The sequence below is a fragment of the Moschus berezovskii genome, chromosome Y, assembly GCF_049115385.1.
Source record: "Moschus berezovskii isolate FMDL1 chromosome Y, NW_MosBer_1.0, whole genome shotgun sequence".
Lineage (NCBI taxonomy): Eukaryota > Metazoa > Chordata > Mammalia > Artiodactyla > Moschidae > Moschus > Moschus berezovskii.
In genome coordinates, this window is record NC_142489.1 from 26,868,460 (window position 1) to 26,892,982 (window position 24,523).

Below are 24,523 nucleotides of genomic sequence, written 5' to 3' on the forward strand. Positions count from 1 at the left end.
TTTTAATCGTGGTTGGCACTTTTATCATTTGCCACTTGAATGACTAAGACAATTGATACTTAACTTCAGACTTCTTAAACATTTATTCACACATCTAAATTTTCTTCTGATTTATACTATTGTTTTAAAAAGTTAGACAAAAATTTTAGTAAAGATGCAAACATTTCCTTCAGGTTTTTAGAGCCTTGCCAAACCTTCTATACACTGCTTTCAAAAATAACATGTAATATGGTTAACCTAAATATAAAGCAGGTAAGGCTTGCAATGGAGAAATACCATACTGCTTAATTCTGAATGCATTCGTGTGCAAAGACTACAAAGGGAAACTTTAAGCAAACAGCACAATTCACCTTCTAAACAAGAAACAAGTGTTTTTATGCTCGTTTAACCCACCAGTAAAATAAACAATAACACTTTACAAAACATACTCAGAAAATTTAGACATTAAATTTAAAAATTTTAACTTCTATCTTTCAACCAGCAGTAACAAGTATGAAATTACTTTGAATAACTCTATTTTTCAAATTATCTGAATAATTCTATTTTTCAATTTATCTGAAAATTCATGGAGGTGAAAGTTTACAGCTCTTCCCTCCAAAACCAACGGTTTTCTTCAGCAATACTCAAGTACCAGTTAAAACAGAAACTCACAAAAAATTTTCCCATGCCAAGAAAACATTTTTAGTACCTGTTTCTGCCTACTCTTTCAGATCGGCTCCCCCCATGACCTCCCCTGGAAGCCTCACAACCTGAGCTACTGTATGACTCACGAGGAGGAGGGTACACCCTGTCCTTGGAGGATGGAAACCCTTGTTCTTGTCTTCCGCCACGGTCACGACCACTTAAGTAGGTATCACTTCGGCTGCTTGAGTAACTTTTCCGACTTCCTCCATATCTGTCTCTTGTACTGCTGCTATAATCATCATAGCGACTGCTTCTGCCATAACTCAGAGGTGGACCTCTTCCTGATGGAGCACCACGGGAGCCCCCTGTGAAATCAGTAATTGATAAAATTATAAAACTTTTCCCGTTACTTCTATAACATGACTGTAAAGTACTAAATCTTTGAAAGGATAGCCTTTATCTGCCTCTCTGGTGAAGATATGAATTAGCAGCAGTGGTGAAGGGGCTTTCACATTTATTTAAAAGAGCAGTACTTTTTAGTTCCAGTAGTTGAGAAGGCAATGGCAACCCACTCCAGTACTCTTGCTTGGAAAATCCCATGGGTGGCGGAGCCTGGTAGGCTGCAGTCCATGGGGTCACTAAGAGTCGGACACATCTGAGCGACTTCACTTTCATGCACTGGAGAAGGAAATGGCAACCCACTCCAGTGTTCTTGCCTGGAGAATCCCAGGGACCGGGAAGACTGGTGGGCTGCTGTCTATGGAGTTGCACAGAGTCGGACACGACTGAAGTGCCTTAGCAGGAGTTTAAATGTTAATTTTTTGGAAAAGACTAAAATTTTGAACTTCATAATGTTCCTGTGCTTCATACTCTCAACAGCACTTTTGCTTTTAAAAATGTTACAATAAATTTTGTGATTAAAAAATGTGAGCTGCCAAATTATCCTTCATATCATTTGAAATGACAGATCAAAAATAATTCAAAGACCTTCAAACCAATCAATTAGGTAGAAATTACATTTTATTTTCTGAGAAAATAGAAGTAAACTTGAGTAAATGATGTAGATCTAGCATGTCGATTCTAATTTTGTCATTTGTAAGCTGTAACTGTACTCTTACCATAACTCTTGTATGAATCCCTGTAGGAACCTCCACTTCGATGTTCAGAATAATCTCTATCACGGTTTCCACCATAGCCATCACGATCACTACATTTAAGAGAATTAATGTTATAATTAACCATTTCCATAAGTTATTTGATTAAAAACAGAATTGTTTATAGTACCTATGTCCTCTAGAGGAATAATCATCTCGAGAACTTGAATGGCCATAATCACAGTATGCATAGTCTCTAGACGGTGGAGCATAATCCTCGGTGTCTCGCGAACTTGAATAATCTCTGCCTGAGAAACTTAAAACAAACAAACAAAATTAAATGATAAGAATTCAGAAAGAAAGTTTTAAATGTGCAAAGGACTTCAATATACTTTTCCTCAAGGAAGATATATAATTATGAACAAGAATATAAAACACTGCTTAACATAATTGTATTTTAGGGAAATACAGTTTCTCAATCCGAATGAGATATCTACTCTGCACCTAGCAGACAGGCTATATATAGAGAGATATATTTTTTAATATAAAATATAAAACATCAAGTGTTTGTGAACATGCAGAGAAACTGAAATCCTGTGTGCGCATGGTAGAAATATAAAGCTGTGTCAGACTCTTAGAGACCTTGTGGACTGTAGCCCACCAGGCCCCTCTATTGATGGGACTTTCCAAGCAAGAATTTGCAGTAAGTTGCTGTTTTCTCATCCAGGCAATCTTCCCCACTTCGGGACTGAACCTGAGTCTCTTGCACTGGCAGCAGTGCAGTTATGGAGATGAACGGTTCCTTAAAATACTGAAGTTACTGTACGACCCAGGAATTCCAATTCAGAGTTTACACCAAGAATTGAAAACAGGCACTCCAATGTTTGTACACATTAACTACAAAGATGGATAAACAAACCATGTTAACTATACATACAATGGTGTTAACCCCCACTCAAAAACTGAAGTACTGACTCATGCTTCAGCAAGGATTATCTTTGAAAACACTCACACTAATGGAAAAGCCACATATTAAAGGTCACATATTGTTAGGGCTTCCCCGGTGGCTCAGTTGGTAAAGAATCCGAGTGCAATGTGGACAACCAGGGTTCAATCCCTCAGGAAGATCCTCTGCAGAAGGGAATGGCTACCCACTACAGTATTCTGACCTGGAGAATTCCATGGATAGCGGAGCCTGGCAGGCTACAGTGAACGTATGATATATTCAGGATTAGGTAAATTTACAGACACATGATATAGGTGGGTGTTTACTAGGGATACAGGAGGATAAAAATGGGAGCAACTGCTTATGGATTTTGTTTTGGGGTGATTAACTATTTTGGAACTGAACAGAGAGAGTGGTTGTAGAATTCTGAGTATTTTAAATGCTACTGAATTGTTCACTTTTAAAATTTTGTTAGATAAATTTTACCTCAACAAAATGAACTATAACTTAAAAATGCATGTATTTTATTTTTCTTTACCTCTCTTTAGTAGCACAACCATTATCTCTTGATGACACACAGTTATCTCTCCGAGAAGACATTGGCTCTCTATGAGGACCTCCTCTGTAATTTTCTCTCCGCAATACTTGACCTTTAATTTTAAAATGCTTACATAAGTATCTCAGAATTGAGAGTAATAGTTCAAAGGAAAAAAAAAATCAAAAGACTGGTATCTTTCCTTTCTCCAAAACAATTTAAAAAAACTACTTATAAAATCCCATTAATGCACATTTAGTTTGCTTTATACATGTAATTCCTGAACACTTTATTTTCTGACACCATCTGCTCCCTGTACATTTTGCATAATCCTTAAATTACAAGTAATAGAATCGCTCAAAACTTGAGTAAAATCTAATTAATTTTTGGAAACTATTATCACATATTCAATCACAAAGTAGCTGATTCTCTCCTAATGGTGATAAATTTAACATAAACCGCAACCTGAATTACTGACCTTTCTAAACAATAGTGCTTTTGAGTTCAACTACTTATTAGTAATAAAGGGCGCACTTGAAAAATGCTGCCTCTTCCAAAACAGGAAACTAATTCCCATAAATAATGTTCACTTCTTGTGCTAATTCTTACTAATTCCTGGTGGTCAGACTTCTCTTGTTTTGTTTGCTTACTGGGCTAATAGTCTAATGAAACTTTAGTTTTCTCAACTTCTTTACTATTTTGAAATCAATACCATATTACACTTGGCTTCAATAATAGTCTATACATAAAATGACAATTTGATAGTGATTCAAAGTTTTTAACTGTACCAGGAGTCAAACAACAAAGTAAAAATATGTCAAGAATCCAAACTAAAGTTAATATGGCAAATTTCAGTTAATGTTTATAATTACATGAACCAGGTAGCCAATATAACAGAGCTAAACGATTCTACATTCCAAAATGCTGACTCATAGGATATTAGTTTTCATAAAAATACTTGACCTTGAAACTACATGAAAACTCCTACTAAGCAGCAAATGTTAGCAACTTAAAAAAAAAAAAAATTCTGAGGAATTCTCTAGCAAGCTTCAGTTCAGTTCAGTCGCTCAGTCGTGTCCGACTCTCCGCGACCCCATGAATCACAGCACGCCAGGCCTCCCTGTCCATCTCCAACTCCTAGAGTTCACTCAAACTCATGTCCATCAAGTTGGTGATGCCATCCAGCCATCTCATTCTCTGTTGTCCCCATCTCCTCCCACTCCCAATCCCTCCCAGCATCAGATTCTTTTCCAGTGAGTCAACTCGTCGCATGAGGTGGCCAAAGTATTGCAGTTTCAGCTTTAGTATCAGTCCTTCCAATGAACACCCAAGATTGATCTCCTCCAGAATGGACTGCTTGGATCTCCTTGCAGTCCAAGGGACTCTCAAGAGTCTTCTCCAGCACCACACTTCAAAAGCATCAATTCTTCGGCAATCGGCTTTCTTCACAGTCCAACTCTCACATCCATACATGACCATGGGAAAAACCATAGCCCTGACTAGACAGACCCTGGTTGGCAAAGTAATGTCTCTGCTTTTTAATATGCTATCTAGGCTGGTCATAACTTTCCTTCCAAGGAGTAAGCGTCTTTTAATTTCCTGGCTGCAATCAGAATCTGCAGTGATTTTGGAGCCCCCCAAAATAAAGTCTGACACTGTTTCCACTGTTTCCCCGTCTATTTCCCATGAAGTGATGGGACCAGATGCCATGATCTTCGTTTTCTGAACGTTGAGCTTCAAGCCAACCTTTTCACTCCCCTCTTTCACTTTTAGATTTAAAGGAAATGTCTTCCCCACTTCTATGTTAATCACCTACTACACATCTAAAATTAGATGCTAAAGAATTATTTTCCAGCTGTGAATCAACAAATAAACTAGTGATCAGTAAACATGTGCATCTTAAAGTTAAGCATTCATTTTAAAATTGCTCACTTTTACTAAGAAACAACAGTCCCTATATTATATAGCGTTTACCTTGTCCTTTCATTCCACTACTGGTTCGCCCTTGAGCAGAAGGAGCAGATCTTTTAGGAGAAGGACCTTCACATCTTGAGGATGGTCCTCTTTTAGGTGGATAAGTTTCTCTTGAAGAGCTCATATTGCGACTATATCCATTATCACCTGTATTTCAATGAAATCTTTTAAGTAGAATAAACATTAAGTTTCGCTTACTGTTTATAGATATTTACTAAAGAACTACCATTGCCTTCAGCATTCGTATTTGCCTAAACCAATAAAAACTAATTCCTCAAATGATACATCAGTTAGTACAATTCAGTTTGAAAATTTTACGAAATGAGTCAAGAACCACTGCTGTGATAGTAGTCTGAAGAGAATAAAGGAGGTGGAGAAAAACCAGGGTAAAATAAATTTTTAAACACACTTGGAGGAAAATGATAATAATTCATACTATTCTGGTATCAAAAAAGCTTTTTAAAAAAGTAACACAATAGGGCGGCGGTCCTAAGACAGCGAAGGAACAGAAGAGGGAGACCACTTCCTCCACAAATTCATCAAAAGAGCATTTGAACGCTGAGTAAATTCCACAAAACAACTTCTGAATGCCAACAGAGGACATCAGGCACCCAGAAAATCAGCCCATTGTCTTCGAAAGGATATACAAAAGAGGTAAGGATGGAGATCTGTCCCAGAAAGGGAGTCTAAAAAAAGAAAGAAGGTTCCAAACACCAGGAAACATTCTCACTGGCGAGTCTGTGGCAAGCCTTGGAAACTCAGAGGGCAACATAACTGGGAGGAAAAATAAATAAATAATTAAAACCCACAGATTACATGCCCAATGGTAACTCCCAGTGAAGAAGCAGCACAGACGCCCATATCCGCCACTAGCAAGTGGGGGCTTGGCAGGGAGATGCGGGCTGCATTGCTTAGAGTAAGGACCGGACCTGAAGGCCCCGAGGGCAATCTGAGGGAGCTAACTTGAGATAGCAAAGCAGACTGTGGGATAGATATCCTGCAAAAAGGCAAAAAGCCCAAACCTAAGACACCGCCAGACCTGCTCACAGAACAAAGGACTGAGCAACTTAGCCAGCTGCGGATGGCCAATCCCCCACCAAGACAGGCAGGAGAGGGCAAGCAGAGCTGTTTAAGGGGGCAATCAAGGCCCCACAGAGGCATCATCTACCAAACTGCAAGCAGGCTTCGATGATAACCAAGTTTTCTTGGGATTCTGGACGGTTGACAACAGCCTGAGAGGGTACGCCAGTTGTATACCCAGAAAACCGAGAAGCAGAGCCCGGGGAGGTGATAAGTCACAGCGACTGCGCTAGCCAAACACCTGGCCACCTGAGCTGCTCAGACTGGGGAAGGGCCCAAAACGCAGGCCCAACCAAGTCTGCGCCTTTGAGGAGTACTACCTGAACCTAAGCGGCTTTGACCTGGGAAGTGCATGCTACCCAGGGCCTGCCTCAGACAGTTCCTGGCAGAGCAACCTAGAGCTTGAGCAGTATAGAGAGGGAAAGTACACACGCTGTGAGCGGGGGCAAACCCAGTGTGGCCGAGACACTGCGAGCACTCCCCACAAATGCCAGTGATATCTGTTTGCAGACTTCCTCCTTCCCCACAGCACGACTGAACGTGAGCCTAAAAAAGTGTCCACCACCGCCCCCTTGTGTCAGGGCAGAAGCTAGACACTGAAGAGACCAGCAAACAGAAGAAGCTAAAACAGAGGGAACGGCTTTGGAAGTGACAGATGGAGAAGTCTTGAGGCTACTGCAAGAATAAGACTGAAAACCAGAAGTAGGAGGCTTAAGTCCAAATCCTGAGAACAGCAGAGAACTCCTGACCCCATGGAACATTAAGCGATAGGAGCTCATCAAACACCTCTATACCTAAACTGAAACCAAGCACTACCCAAGGTTCAACAAGTTCCAGAGCAAGCACACAAAGTTCCAGAGCACAGCACACAAATTCTCCAGCCACACAGGAACATAGCCCTTAGCCTCAATATAGAGGCTGCCCAAAGTCACTCCAAACGCACTGACATCTCATAACTCATTACTGGACACTTCATTGCACTCCGGAGAGAAGATATTAAGCCCCACCCACCAGAACACCGGCACAAGCTTCCCTAACCAGAAAACCTTGACAAGCCACACCGTGCAATCCCACCCACAGAGAGGAAACTTCATAATAAAGAGAACTCCACAAACAGACAGAAGACGGAAAGGCCACCCCACCCACAGCAATATAAGCAAGATGAAGCGTCAGAGAAATACCCAGAAAGTAAAGGAACAGGATAAATGCCCACCAACCCAAACAAAAGAGAAAGAGACAGGAATCTACCTGATAAAGAATTCTAAATGATAGTGAAAGTGATCCAAAATCTTGAAAACAAAATGGAGTTACAGATAATTAGCCTGGAGACAAGGATCGAGAAGATGCAAGAAAGGTTTAACAAGGACCTAGAAGAAATAAATAAGAGTCAATATATCATGAATAACACAATAAATGAGACCAAAACACTCTGGAGGGTATCAACAGTAGAATAACGGAGTCAGAAGATAGGATAAGTGAGCTAGAAGACAGAATGGCAGAAATAAATGAAACAGAGAGGAAAAAAAGTAAAACGAATTAAAACAAACGAGGACAATCTCAGAGACCTCTGGGACAATGTCAAATGCACCAAGATTTGAATCACAGGAGTACCAGAAGAAGAAGACAAAAAGACAGACCTGAGAAAATACTTGAGATAATAGTTGAAAACTCCCCTAAAATGGGGAAGGAAATAATCACCCAAGTCCAAGAAACCCAAAGAGTCTCAAACAGGATAAACCCAAGGTGAAACACCCCAAGACACATATTAATCAAATTAACAAAGATCAAACACAAAGAACAAATATTAAAAGCAGCAAGGGAAAAACAACAAATAACACACAAGGGGATTCCCATAAGGATAACAGCTGATCTTTCAAGAGAAACTCTTCAGGCCAGGACGGAATGGCAGGGCATACTGAATGTGTTGAAAGAAAATAACTTACAGCCCGGATTACCGTACCCAGCAGGGATCTCATTCAAATATGAAGGAGAAATCAAAAGCCTTACAGACAAGCAAAAGCTGAGAGAATTCATCACCATCAAACCAGCTCTCCAACAAATGCTAAAGGACCTTCTCTAGAAAGAACACAGAAAGAGTGTACAAACTCGAACCCAAAACAATAAAGTAAATGGCAATGGGATCATAGGTATCAATAATTCCCCTAAATGTCAATGGGTTGAATGCCCCAACCAAAAGACAAAGACTGGCTGAATGGATACAGAAACAAGACCCCTATAACCCCTATATATGTTGTCTACAAGAGACCCACCTCGAAACGAGGGACACATACAGACGGAAAGTGAAGGGCTGGAAAAAGATACTCCTCGCAGAGACCAAAACAAAGCAGGAGTAGCAATACTCATATCAGATAAAATACACTTTAAAACAAAGGCTGTGAAAAGAGGAAAAGAAGGACACTATATAATTATCAAAGGATCAATCCAAGAAGACATAACAATTATAAATATATATGCACCCAACATAGGAGCACCGCAATGTGTAAGATAATGCTAGCAATTGAGAGGGGAAATTAACAATAACACAATAAGAGTGGGAAACTTTAATACCCCACTCATACCTATGGATAGATCAACTAAACAGAAAATTAACAAGGGAACACAAACGTTAAATGATACATCAGACCAGTTAGACCTAATTGATACCTGTAGGATATTTAACTCCCAAACAATCAATTTCACCTTTTCCTCAAGTGCACACGGAACCTTCTCCAGGATAGATCATATCCTGGGTCATAAATCTAGCCTTGGTAAATTCAAAATAATTGAAATCATTCCAACCATCTTTTCTGACCACCATGCAGTAACATTAGCTCTCAGTTACAGGAGAAAATCTATTAAAAATTCCAACACATGGAGGCTGAAGAACACGCTGCTGAGTAACCAACAAATCGCAGAAGAAATCAAAATACGCACAGAAACGAATGAAAATGAAAACATGACAACCCAAAACCTCTCGGACACTGTAAAAGCAGTGCTAAAGGGAAGGTTCATAGCAATACTGGCATACCTCAAGAAACAAGAAAAAAGTCAGCTAAATAACGTAACTCTACACCTAGAGTAATGAGACAAGGAAGAAATTAACAACCTCAGGGTGAGAGGAAGGAAAGAAATCTTAAAACTCAGGGCAGAAATAAATGCAAAAGAGACCAAAGCAAAAATCAACAAAGTCAAAAGCTGTTTTTTTTTTGAGAGGGTAAATAAAGTTGACAGACCATTAGCCAGACTCATCAAGAAACAAAGGGAGAAAATCCAAATCAATAAAGTTAGAAATGAAAATGGAGAGATCACAACAGAGAACCCAGGAATACAAAGGACCATAAGAGACTACTATCAGCAATTACAGGCCAATAAATGGACAACTTGGAAGAAATGGACACATTCTTAGAAAAGTACAACTTTCCAAAACTGAACCAGGAAGAAATAGAAAATCTTTAACAGACCCATCACAAGCACAGAAATGGAAACTGTAATCAGAAATCTTCCAGCAAACAAAAGCCCAGGACCAGACGGCTTCACAGATGAATTCTACCAAAATTTTAGAGAAGAGCTAAGGAAGGTTATGACCAACCTGGATAGTGTATTAAAAAGCAGAGACATTACTTTGCCAATAAAGGTACACCTAGTCAAGGCTATGGTTTTTCCCGTGGTCATGTATGGATGTGAGAGTTGGACTGTGAAGAAAGCTGAGCACCAAAGAATTGATGCTTTTGAACTGTGGTGCTGGAGAAGACTCTTGAGAGTCCCTTGGACTGCAAGGAGAGCCAACCAGTCCATTCTAAAGGAGATCAATCCTGGGTGTTCATTGGAAGGACTGATGCTAAAGCTGAAACTCCAATACTCTGGCCACCTCATGCGAGACTTGACTCACTGGAAAAGAGTCTGATGCTGGGAGGGATTGGGGGTGGGAGGAGATGGGGACGACAGAGAATGAGATGGCTGGATGGCATCACCGACTCGGTGGACATGAGTTTGAGTGAACTCTGGGAGTTGGTGAAGGACAGGGAGGCCTGGCGTACTGTGATTCATGGGGTCGCAAAGAGTCGGACACGACTGAGTGACTGAACTGAACTGAACGCCTCTCCTGCTCAAATTCTTCCAGAAAACTGCAGACGAATGTAAACTTCCAAACTCCTTCTATGAGGCCACCATCACCCTAATACCAAAACCTGAAAAAGATACCTCAAAAAAAGAAAACTACATGTCAATATCACTGATGAACATAGATATAAAAATCCTTAACAAAATTCTAACAATCAGAATCCAACAACACATTAAAAAGATCATACATCATGACCAAGTCGGCTTTATCCCAGGGATGCAAGTATTCTTCAGTATCCGCAAATCAATCAATGTAATACACCACATGAACAAACTGAAAAATAAAAACTGTATGATTATCTCAATAGATGCAGAGAAAACCTTTGACAAAATTCAACATCCATTTATCATACAAACCCTCCAGAAGGTGGGAATAGAAGGAACATTCCTCCACATAATAAAAGCTATATATGACAAACCCACAGCAAACATTATCCTCAATGGTGAACACTTGAAAGCATCTCCCCTAAAGTCAGGAACAAGACAAGGGTGGCCACTCTTACCATTACTATTCAGCATAGTTTTGGAAGTTTTGGCCACAGCAATCAGAACAGAAAAAGACATCAAAGCATTCCAGATTGGAAAAGAATTAAAACTCTCACTATTTGCAGATGACATGATCCTCTACACAAAAAACCCTAAAGACTCTACCAGAAAACTACTAGAGCTAATCAATGAATATAGTAAAGTTTCAGGATATAAAATCAACACACGGAAATCCCTTGCATTCCTATACACTAATAATGAGAAAATAGAAAAAGAAATTAAGAGAACAATTCCATTCACCGTTCCAACGAAAAGCATAAAATCCTTAGGAATATACCTACCAAAAAAACCAAAAGGCCTTTATATACAAAACTATAAGACACTGGTGAAAGAAATCAAACAGGATACTAATAGATGGAGAAAATACCATGTTGGTGGATTGGAAGAATCAATACTGTGAAAATGACTATACTGCCCAAAGTTATCTATAGAGTCAGTGCAATCCCTATCAAGCTACCAATGTTATTTTTCACAGAGCTAGAACAAATAATTTTACAATTTGTATGGAAGTACAAAAACATCGAACAGCCAAAGCAATCTTGAGAAAGAAGAAAGGGGGGAATCAATCCACCGGACTTTAGGCTGTACTACAAAGCCACAGTCATCAAGACAGTATGGTACTGGCATAAAGACAGAAATATAGAGCCATGGAACAAAATAGAGAGCCCAGAGATAAATCCACACACCGATGGACACCTCATCTTTGACAAAGGAGGCAAAGATATTCAATGGAGAAAAGACAATGTCTGTAACAAGTGGTCCTGGGAAAACTGATCATCCCCTTGTAAAAGAATGAAACTAGAACACCCCCTAACATCATATACAAAAATAAACTCAAAGTGGGTTAAAGACCTAAGGGGAAGAACAGAAACTATAAACTCCTAGAGGAGAACGTAGGCAAAACACTCTCTTACATAAATCACAGCAGGATCCTCCATGAACCACCTCACAGAATATTGGAAATAAAAGTAAAAATAAACTAAGAGGACCTAATTAAAATTAAAACCTTCTGCACAGCAAAGGAAACGATGAGCAAGGTGAAAATACAGCTTTCAGAATGCGAGAAAATAATAGCAAATGAAGCAACTGACAAATAATTAATCTCCAAAATATACAAGCAACACCTGTAGCTCAAATCCAGAAAAAATAAACGACCCAATCAAAAAATGGGCCAAAGAACTAAACAGACATTTCTCCAAAGAAGACAAACAGAAGGCTAACAAACATATGAAAAGATGCTCAATGTCACTTCTAATCAGAGAACTGCAAATCAAAATCACAATGAGGTGCCATTTCACCCCGGTCAGAATTTCTGGCTGCTATCCAAAATTCTACAAGCAAAAAAGCTGGAGAGGATGTGGAGAAAAGGGAACCCTCCTGCACTGTTGATGGGAATGCAAACTAGTGCAGCCACTATGGAGAAAAGTGGGGGAGATTCCTTAAAAATCTGGAAATAGACCTGCCATACGACCCACCAATCTGACTCCTGGGCATACACACCGAGGAAACAAGAATTGGAAGAAACAAATGTACTCCAATGTTCAATGCAGCACTGTTTTTAACAGCCAGGACATGGAGGCAACCTAGATGTCCATCTGCAGACAAATGGATAATAACGCTGTGGTACATATACACAATGCCGTATTACTCAGCAATTAAAAGAATACACTTTAACCAGTTCTAATAAGGTGGATTAAACTAGAGCCTATTATACAGAGTGAACTGAGCCAGAAATGAAAACACCAACACGGTATACTAACACAAATATATGGAATTGAGAAAGATGGAAACAATAACATGGTATGCGACACAAAAGAGACACAGGCGTATAGAACAGTCTTATGGACTCTGTGGGAGAGGGTGAGGGAGGGATGATTTGGGAGAATGGCAATGAAACATGTATATCATCATATGTGAAATGCATCGCCAGTCCAGCTTCGATCCATGATACAGGATGCTCGGGGCTGATGCACTGGGATGACTCTGAGGAATGATATGGGGAGGGAGGTGGGAGGGGAGTTCAAGATGGGAAACACATGTACAACCGGTGGATTCATGTCAGTGTATGGCAAAACCAATATAGTATTGGAAAGTAATTAGCCTCTTAATTAAAACTGTTTATAACAGATAAAAAAAGGATACATTTGAATCAATTCCAATGAGGTGGATGAAAATGGAGCTATTATACAGAGTGAAGTAAGCCAGAAAGAAAAAAACCAATGCAGTATACGAACACAAGTATATAGAATTTAGAAACATGGTAACGATAACCCTGTATGCGAGACAGCAAAAGAAACACAGATATATAGAACAGTCTTTTGGACTCTGTGGGTGAGGGAGAGGGTGCGATGATTTGGGAGAATGGCATTAAAACATGTATATAACCATATGGGAAATGAGTCACCAGTCCAGGTTCAATGCATTATACAGGATGATCGGGGCTGCTGCTCTGAGATCACCCAGATGAATGATGTGGGGAGGGAGGTGGAAGCAGGGTTCATGATAGGGAACACATGTACCCCCGGGGAAGATTCATGGCAATGTAAGGCAAAACCAATACAATATTGTAAAGCAATTCAGGTAAAGCAATTAGCGTGCAATTAAAATTAAATACATACATACATACATATATATATAAAGAATACATTTGAATCAGTTCTAATGAGGTGGATGAAACTGGAGCCTATTATACAGAGTGAAGTAAGCCAGAAAGATTAACACCAATACAGTATACAACACATATATTGGAATTCAAAATGATGGTAATGAGAACCCTGTATTCGAGACAGCAAAAGAGAAACAGAGATGTAGAACAGTCTTATGAAGTCTGTGGGAGAAGCCAAGGGATGCATGATTTGGAGAATGGCATTGAGACATGTATGTCATGATATGGGAAAAGAATCACCAGTCCAAGTTCGATCCATGACACAGGATGCTCGGGGCTGGTGCACTGGGATGACCCTGAGGAATGATATGAGGAGGGAGGCGTGAGGGGATTTCAAGATGGGGACACATGTACAACCGGGTGGATTCGTGGCAGTGTATGGAAAAACCAATATAGAGTATTGGAAACTAATTAGCCTCTAATTGAAATTTTTTATAAACGATAAAACATGAATACATTTGAATCAGTTTTAATAAGGTGGATGAAACCTAAGCCTACTATACAGAGTGAAGTAAGCTAGAAAGAAAAACCAACACAGTATACTAACACATTTATATGGAATTTAGAAAGATGGTAACAATATCGCTTTATGTGAGACAGCAATAGAGACATAGATATAGAGAACAGTCTTATGGACTCAGAGGGAGAGACAAGCAAGGGATGATTTAGGAGAATGGCACTGAAACAAGTATGCCGACATACGTGAAATGAATCATCAGTCAGGTTTGATGCATGATACAGGATGCTCGGGGCTGGTGCACTGGGATGACTCAGAGGGATGATATGGGGAGGGAGGTCGGAGGAGGGTTCAAGATGGGGAACACATGTACACCCAGGGCCGATTCATGTCAATGTATGGGAAAACGAATTCAATATTGTAAAGTATCAGCTTATAATTTAAATTTTAAAAAAGAATATATTTGAATCATTTCTAATGAGGCGGATGAAACTGGAGTCTATTATACAGATTAAAGTAAGCCTGAAATGAAAACACCAATACAATATACTAACACACACATATGGAAATTAGTAAGATGGGAACGATTACCCTGTATGTGAGACAGAAAAAGAGACACAGATATATACAACAGTCTATGGACTCTATGGGAGAGGGCGAGGGTGGGATACTTAAGAGAATGGCACTGAAACATGTATATTATCACATGGGAAATGAATCGTCAGTAGAGGTTCGATGCATCACACAGGATGCTCGGGACTGGTGCACTGGGTTGACCCAGATGGATGATACGGGGAGGGAAGTTCGGCGGGGGGCGGGGGGTTCAAGATGTGGAACACCTGTGCACTCGGGGCAGAATCATGTCAATGTACAGCAACACCAATAAAATATTGTGAAGTAATTCGCCTCCAATAAAAATATTTTTTTAGAAAAAGTATACATTTGCATCAGTGGAGAAGGAAAGGGTAGCCCACTCCAGTATTCTTGCCTGGAGAATCCCATGGACGGAGAAGCCTGGTAGGCTACAGTCCACGGGTCGTAAAAGCGTTGGACACGACTGAGTGACTGAACGGAGCGGACGGAATGAGGTGGTTGAAACTGGAGCTTATTATACAGTGAGAAGTAAGCCAGAAAGAAAAACACCAATACGGTATACTAACACATTTATACGGAATTTAGAAAGATGGTAATGGTGACCCTGTACGCGAGTCAGCAAGAGTCACAGATATATAGAACAGTCTTATGGAATCTGTGGGAGAAGTCACGGGTGGGATGATTTGGGAGAATGGCACAGAAACATGTATATTATCATATGTGAAACGAATTGCCAGTCCAGGTTCAATGAATGATACAAGATGCTCGGGACTGGTGCACTGGGAAAACCCAGAGGAATGATACTGCGAAGAGGGAGGGGGTTCAAGATGGGGAACACATGTACACTGGGGCATATTCATGTCAATGTATGGCAAAACCACTACAATATTGTAAAATAAATAGCCTCCAGTTAAAATTTAGAAAATGACTACACTGAATCAGTTCTAATGAGGTGGTTGAAACTGGAGCCAATTATAGTGTGAAGTAACCCAGAAAGAAAAACACCAATATAGTTTACTAATCATATATATGGAATTGAGAAAGATGGTAACGATACCCTATATGTAAGACAACAAAAGAGACTCAGATATATACAACAGTCTTATGGACTCTGAGGAAGAGGGCAAGGGAGGGATGATTTGGGAGAATGGCATTGAAACATGTATATTATCACAGGTGAAATGAATCTCCTCCACTCAGGTTTGATGCATGATACAGAGTCCTCAGGGCTGGTGCACTGGGATGATTCAAAGGGATATTATCAGGAGGGAGATGGGTTCAAGATGGGAAATACAGGTACACCCAGGGCAGATACATGGCAAAGTATGGCAAAACCAATACAATATTGTAAAGTAATCTGCCTCCAATTAAAATTTTTTGAAAAGATTAAAAAAAAAGAATACATTTAAATCACTTCTACTGAGGTGGATGAAACTTCAGCATATTTTACACAGTGAATTAAGCCAGAAAGAAATACACCAAAACAGTACACTAACACATATATATGGAATTTAGAAAGATGGTAACCATAACCCTGTACGCGAGACAGTAAAAGAGACACAGATGTATAGAAGAGTCTTATGGACTCTGAAGGAAGGGCAAATTTGGGATGATTTGGGAGAATGGCATTGAAACATGTACATTATCATATGTGAAATAAATCCCCAACCCAGGTTTGATGAATGAAACAGGATGCCCGGGGCTATCGCACTGCGATGACCCCAAGGGATGATATGGGGAGGGAGGTCGGAGGGGGGTTCAAGATGGGGAACACATGTACATCCGGAGCGGATTCATGTCAATGTAAGACAAATACAACACAATATTGTAGACTAATTAGCCTCCAATTAAAATTTTTCAGAAAGGATAAAAAAAAGTAACACATTTGAATCAGTTCTAATGAGGTGGACGAAACTGGAACCTATTATACATAGTGACGTAAGCCAGAAAGAAATACACCGATACAGTGTATTAAAGCATATATATGGAATTTAGAAAGATAGTAACAATAACCCTGTCTGCGTGACATCAAAAGAGATACAGATATCTGTTACTGTTACTATACAACAGTCTTATGGACTCTGTGGGAGAGGGAAATGGTGGGGTGATTTGGAAGAATGACATAGAAACATGTATATTATCATATGTGAAACGAACTGCCAGTCCAGGTTCGAAACATCTTATAGGAAACTCGGGGTTGGTGCTCTGGAATGACCCAGAGGAATGATATGGGGAGGGAGGCGGGAGGGGGATTCAAGATGGGGAATGCATGTTCAGCCAGGGCAGATTCATGTCAAAGTATGGCAAAACATATACAATATTTTAATTAGCTTCTAAGTAAAGTTTGTTTTTTCTTTTTAAGATTAAAGAAAAGAGAATACATTTGAATCAGTCTAAATGAGGTGGATGAAACTGGGGCCTATTATACAGAGGGAAGTAACCCAGAAAGAAAAACACCAATACAGTATACTAACGCATATCTATGGAATTTAGAAAGATGGTAAAAACAGCCCTGTATGTGTGACATCAAAAGAGACACAGAAATATACAACAATCTTATGGACTCAGTGGGTGAGGGAGAGGGTGGGATGATTTCACAGAATGGTATTGAAACATGTATATTATCATATGAGAAACGAATAGCTAGTCCAGGTTCGATGCATGATACAGGATGCTTGGGGCTGGTCCTCTGGGATGACCCAGAGGAATGACATGTGGATGGAAGTGGGAGAGGGGTTTAAGATGGGATACACAAGTACACCCAGGGAAGATTCATGGCAATGTAAGGCAAAACCAATACAATATTTTAAATAATTAGACTCCAATTAAAATTAAATATAAATATATACATATATATACATACATATATATATATATACATATATATATATATAAAACATTGAATCAGTTCTAATGAGGTGGATGAAACTGGAGCCTATTATACAGAGTGAAGTAAGCCAGAAGGAAAAACACCAACACAGTTTACTAACACATTTATATGGAATTTAAAAAAGATAGTAACAATATCCCTTTATGCGAGATAGCAAAAGAAACACATATATAGAACAGTCTTATGGACTCTGTGGGAGAGGGCGAAGTTGGGATGCTATGGATGGATGGCACTGAAACATGTATATTATCATATGTGAAATGAATTTCCAGTCCAGGTTCGATGCATGAAACAGGATTCTCTGGGCTGGGGCACAGGGATGACCCAGAGGGATGATATAAGGATGGAGGAGGGAGGGTGTGTTCAAGATCGGGAAGACATGTATGTCTGGAGCAGATTCATATCAATGAAAGGCAAAACCAATACAATATTGTAAATTAGCCTCCAATTAAATTGTTTTAAAAAATAAAAAAAAAGAAGCAATTTGTAACTGTTCTAAAGACGTTGATGAATATGGAGCATATTATACAGAGTGAAGTAAGCCAGAATGTAAAACACCAATACAGTATACTAACACATATATATGAAATTTAGAAAGATTTTAATGAAACTCTTGTATGCGAGACAGCAGAAGAGACACAGATATATAGAACAATCTTATGGACTCTGTAGGAAACGGCAAGGGGGGATGATGTAGGAGAATGGCATTGAAACATGTATATTAATATATGTGAAAATGAATCGGCCATCCAGGTTCAATGCATGGTACAGGATGCTCGGGACAGGTGCTCTGGGATAACCCAGAGGGATGATATGGGGACAGAGGTGGAAGGGGTTTCAAGATGGGGAACTTATGTACACCCGGGACAGATGCATGTCAACATATGGCAAAACATATACAATATTCAAAAGTCATTAGCCTCCAGTTAAAACAATATATATATAAGAATACATTTGAATCAGTTCTAATGAGGTGGATGAAACTGGAGCCTATTCCACAGAGTGAAGTAAGCCAGAAAGAAAAACACCAATACAGTATACTAGTCCATATATATGGAATTTAGAAAGATAGTAACAATAATCCTGTATGTGAGACAGCAAAAGAGACACAGATATACAGAACAGTTTTATGGACTCTGAGGGAGAGGGAGAGGGTGGGATGACTTGGGAGAACGGCATTAAAACATGTGTATTATCATATGTGATATGAATCTCCAGTCCAGGTTCGATGCATGATACGGGATGCTCGGAGCTTATGCACTGGGATGACCCAGAGGAATGATATAGGTTGGAGATGGGAGAGGGGTTCAAGTTGGGAAAGACATGAACACCCAGGGCAGATGCATGTCAATGTATAGCAAAACCAATACAATATAGTAAAATAATTAGCCTCCAAATAAAATTTTTTAAAAATATTAAAAAAGGGCAAAACATTACAATTGAATCAGTTCTATGAGGCGGATGAAACTGGAGCCTAATATACAGAGTGAAGTAAGCCAGAAAGAAAAACTCCAGTACAGTATACCAACACATATATATGGAATGTAGAAAGATGGTAACAATAACCCTGTATACGAGACAGCAAAAGAGACACAGATATATACACCAGTTACGGACCCCGTGGGTGACGGTGGGATACTTGGGAGAACGGCACTGAAACATGTATATCATCATAGGTGAAACTAATCGGCAGTCTAGGTTCCATGCATGATACAGGATATTCGGGGCTGGTGCACTGGGATGCTCCAGAGGAATGATATGCGTAGGGAAGTGGGACGGGGGTTCAAGATGGGGAACACATGTACACCCGGGTAGTTTCATGTCAATGTATGGCAAAACCAAAACAATAGTGTAATTGGCCTCCAATTAAAATTAACATAATAAAAAAAGAATGCATCTGAATCAGTTCTAATCGGTGGATGAAACTGGAGCCTATTATACAGAGTGAAGTAAGCCAGAAAGAAAAACACCAATACAGGATACTAACACATACATAGGGAATTTAGAAAGACAATAACGATAACCCTGTGTGTGAGACAGCAATAGAGACACAGGGCTGGTTGGGATGAATTGGGAGATTGGCACTGAAACATGTATATTATCATATGTAAAATGAATTGCTAGTCTAGGTTCGATGCAAGATACAGGAAGCTCGGGGTTGGTGCTCTGGGATGACCCAGAGGAATGATATGGGGAGGGATGTGGGAGGGGCATTCAAGATTGGGAACACATGTACTCCCAGGGTGGATTCATGCCAAGTATGGGACAACCAATACAATAATGTAAATTAAAAAAAAAAAAAAAAACATGTCACAAAGCTATTTGTACCTCATAGAGAAAGAGAGAATATTTTACATGAAATATACATTGACTTGAATCTATCCAAATATTAAGTCCCAATGTTGCACAAGTGAAACTAATCCATTCTTTTAAATAAACTATACTTCAAATAAATAAAATGTAACAATAATTAAGTCAAAACAATAAAAATATGCACCTAAAAATACAAACAACACCTTTTATAGGAAAATATGCAACTTTTCAAACAACCATGGATACATATATAATTCGATAAAAAAAAAAAAAAATCCTGCTTATAATTGAATTCACACAGATCAATTCTGTTTTGTTCAAGCATAACCTTTAGTGTTAATTTTGAGTAAAAGGCTATGTTCTGTTCAAGTTTAACAGACGTTAAAAATACATGGTATGCAATGAAAAATTATCTTTTTATCTAACTAGAAAAATGTTGACAGATATATTCCAATTACACTTGGCAGAGTATAAGCTAGTAAACTTTTCCCCTCATCTCTTGAGAAAACAACAGGACTGTGTGATCTTATAATGAACACACGCTGTAACTGAACTTAAGATTTTCTAAAAATGGCACATCTGGTTGTCAAAACCAGAAGTGAAATTTTTTAAAGACTTGCTACTGTTAGTAGAAGAGACAAAGTTCGTTAAATACATGGAAGTTTATCAATGGAAAGTGACTCCCTTCTTCTGTCTTACCAAGTAAAAACTTCTTTGAAAATCTCATATTACCATTTTCAATAACTCACTGTTCTCTAACACACACAAACATGTAAATATATATGTTTTGTATGTAAATATACATACAAAACAGATGCTTTTACATCTGCATCAAAGACAACTTTTCCAAAATGCAAATTATACTACAACAGAACCCAGGAACAAAAGCACCGTATCAAAATGACAGTGGATATTTGCCTAGATTTGTCTGCACATTTATGCTCAAGACAAACACTATAAGGTCAGTCCAAAAATATGGAATTTTCACCCCTGAACTGTGGTTATCTGTTATGTAATCTTGAAAATTATCCAGTACTTTTTACAATACAGTAGGACTACTCTGAAAGTATATCAACGTAGTTTTAATTCTTTAAATAAAGTTATTTGCTGTAAGCTGGAAAATTCTAATGTATGATCAACAGAAATGAATTCTGTAGAAAAACTCTTAAAGAGGCATCAGTAACAATGGTTAAAAAAAACTTAACAAAATTTAAGTGATTTCCCTGTAAGACGATAAACATTTTTTGCACATACGTAATTTTAAAACTACGACAATTCTTTACAACTTAGAAATAATTTTGATTATCAAGAATGGTAATTTCTCACCTAATATATTCTTATCGATTATTCTGCTCATTACCAATGCAATAAAAATTAAGGTTTACTAGATGTTCAAACTTAACAGGTTTTCAGTGCTATGGCATCCTTATATTTTAATACATTACCAAAGTGTCCTCCTTGAGACACATGCCCTCTTGCTCCTCCTCCTTTTTCACATCTCAGATTTTTCGGATGGCCCCTTTTTCTTGCAGGAGGTTGAGATCTCAGTTTACCACCACTTTCAAATGATGGCTTATTGGCTTGTTCTACTTTGTTTTTCCATCCAAAAACTAAAAGATTAAGTACAGCATCACTAATGTTACATAAAATTTAACTTATTGTTGTAATGAGTTAAATCAGTATTTTTTCCCCAAAAGCAAACATTTTTTTCCTGAAATGACTGTGTCCTTCCACATGATGAACATGACTTAATTGGCAATTGCCTTTCGTAAGTCATCCACCACAAAGCATATGCATTTACTATCAGAATTTCCGGAAAGGTTCTCTGGTATTAAAAGATGTGTATCTCTCCATTACCATGAAAAAGCACACATTTTTATTTTCTGTAACGTGCTTCATTTTAGTAATTTTTCCATTTAAAATTTGTTTCCCAAGGGTATGTAAAAGCATGCATATTACTTACAGTATTTACTCAAAATTATTGTTCCTATCATAATTACATTTTAGCATTTGTTCTATTAGACACAAACATAAAGAAAATTTCTCAATATAAGTGCTGCTCTGTATTTACTCTAGTTCTATTAATTTTCTTCCTTTTTCTTTTTTAAAACTAGGGTCCTTATTTGGTCTTTAACATTTCTTGCCTTACACAACTGTTTTATTTTGTGTTCCCAAATAGTTACCGTAATGCTACTTCATATTTTTCAGAAATGCTTAAACTTAATTGATCTTCCAATATCTGCCTTAATCTTTTACAGAGACCAAAGGGAGTTTTGAAAACCCAGCAGGAATCATACTATATAGACTCTTGTTATTTCATATTATTTTTGGAAAATAATTTTAAATCCTAAATTCCTACCAGGACTTCTGGCTGAAATGGGCTCTAGCTCAATATAATCAGCCTCAAAAGCCATGTTTTCCAATCTTAGGTCTTATTTTCTATTTTTTGGTTCAAAATATTTTCCACAAATTCATGCACTGCCTCCTTCCCAACGCAGGATTTAGCTTACATTCCTAGATATACCTAAAAATAGTATCCAAAACCCAATAAGCTCTACCAAAATTACTACTTCATTTTCCTTAACATTTCTGCATGTGAAATTAATGTTTCCTCTCGTACATCTTTTCCCTTCACCCTAGAATACCAGTGCTCAAGAAAATAAATACTTTGTCTCATCCATAACCATTAGTCAGCTGCTAAATACAATCAATGCCTTACAATATAACACCTATTGAATAAAGAATAATTCAAGTGTAATTTCAGATTACATGTTCCTGTGGCTAGACAACTAGAACAAATTAAAAAACAGCAATTAGTTACCATCAAGTAGTCTCAAGGAAACTTTATCTCTGTGACCCAAAGCTGGGTCAAACTTAACTTTTAGGTATTACCATATCTGAAAAATGAAAGTACAAGGGTCAGCTTGTGCCACATGCCTGAAATATACTAGAACCATAACTATAGATAATAGGGAATTAATGTAGTCACACTAAGGGAATGTAGAAGTTTTAGAGATAATTTAACAATTAACAGGATATCATGAGTACAAAAGCCCATGACCCACAATACAAAATGGGGGAAATAGACTTTTTTATTTAATATAACAATCCACAGAGGGGGAAATCCTGGAGCAAACACAGTGCTCTGTAACTAGCTAAAGAAGTGGGATGCTTATGGCTGATTCATGCTGATAGACTGCAAGAAACCAACACAATATTGTAAAGCAATTCTCCAATGTTTAAAAACAGTTCTGCCTCTAAGGGACAAATTTTTATTCGTAACACTGAAACAGTGAAGACTGACTTAAATAGAAAATGCCAAGACTTAAAATACAGAATGGAATACCGGTAGAGTGCTGAAGGTTAAAACCTATTTGTGTTTACACTTGAATGCTAATAGAAGACAGATTTAATCTATTTTGTTACTGCTGGGTATTAACTTCAATCTCTTCCCAACCAGAGGATCCAGTGTTTATGTGACAAAAAGGAGAGTGAAGCCTTACAGAGCATTATACTATTGTAACAATAAAGAAATCTATAAAGAGTACTAGATGAAGAACATTCATTATTAAGACTTACCTTTCCATTCATTCCTTTGGCAGCATCCTTTGCATCTGCCGGGCTCTCAAAAGTAATGAAAGCAAAGCCTCTCGACTTGTTTGTGTTCCGATCCCTTATCAAGAGAACTGTAATATACATAAATCTTTTTAATTTAAAATGTCACATAAAACTGAACTTTATTGTTTTCAAAATAATCACTCCTTTGACGCTTTCTCATAAGACCCCTTTAACATACTTGAATGTTATCAATAGAGTACAAACTTTTGAAAGTTACTTAAAAGCAACAAAAATCTATATATTATTTTATAGATGATATAAAAACACCACACAATTTGATTTTTATGTATAACTTCTAGTATTTTAAAAACTAACAGTAAATAATCTCAATAATTCTACAATTACCATATCTTATTCTTTTTCATGTCCCAGGACCATTAGTACATTTTAAAAGCACTCTTTTCTTCCCTTTTCAGTAAGAGGAGACCCTTTCACTGACTGCCAAGTGCTTAATCAATTAAAAAAAAAATCTCAAACTACTCAAAGTATACATATGCTTTAACGACTTAATGTATATTGATTCTACAGTTACCTTCCATAATGTGACCGTATTTCCCAAAATCAGCTTCAAGAGACTTCTCCGTTGTTTCAGCACTGAGGCCTCCTATGAAGAGTTTTCCAGGCCTATCTGCTTCCATCGTTTTACTGTTAGGTGGCAAAAAATATGCCAAAAAACTAATCATGAGCCAAAATGTTCAAGTGTCATTAAAAAAAAACAAAACACTTAACTTTAAAAAATGTTTACTAAAAAGACAAGAAAACTTGTAACGCAAAAAGGAAAACAAGCGCTGAACTAACGAATGACGTTTTTTACAGATGACAAAAGCCTGGAAGTTTAAATTACATTAGACGGCTGCTGTAAATCTCTTTTGAGCTGCACTATTTAAAGGTTTCATTCATTAAAACCTAAATACTGTATCTAAGTTTTATAACATGTGCATAAAATATACTAAACAGATTTTCAAATTTCCTCCATTTTCTCACGTTTATATTCAATACCCTACAAATAATCTTTAAAATACACTTACATTCAAAAACTTCTGCAATACTAAGTCATAAAAGCCACAA

General features: G+C 38.0%; 1 protein-coding gene across 1 annotated transcript; it reads right to left on the reverse strand.

The window, feature by feature from the left end:
* Positions 1–572: 572 nt before the first annotated feature.
* Positions 573–24,093, reverse strand: LOC148773084 (RNA-binding motif protein, X chromosome-like). The gene is made up of 8 exons (XM_088834541.1): positions 23,988–24,093; positions 23,413–23,523; positions 21,283–21,447; positions 5,174–5,320; positions 3,203–3,314; positions 1,909–2,034; positions 1,743–1,831; positions 573–989 (listed from the first exon to the last, which is right to left on the reverse strand). The coding sequence occupies exons 1-8, from the start codon at positions 24,091–24,093 to the stop codon at positions 682–684; spliced, it is 1,164 nt and encodes a 387-aa protein (XP_088690667.1). The 3' UTR covers positions 573–681.
* Positions 24,094–24,523: the final 430 nt, after the last annotated feature.

Excerpts from the sequence above, each read along its gene's own strand:
- LOC148773084 (XM_088834541.1), bottom strand. The coding sequence starts at position 24,093 with ATGGAAGCAGATAGGCCTGGAAAACTCTTCATAGGAGGCCTCAGTGCT. Across the intron at positions 21,448-23,412 it reads AGGAATGAATGGAAAGGTAA|TTTTTGGATGGAAAAACAAA; the intron begins GTCTTAATAATG and ends TTAATCTTTTAG. Across the intron at positions 1,832-1,908 it reads TATTCCTCTAGAGGACATAG|TGATCGTGATGGCTATGGTG; the intron begins GTACTATAAACA and ends TCTTAAATGTAG.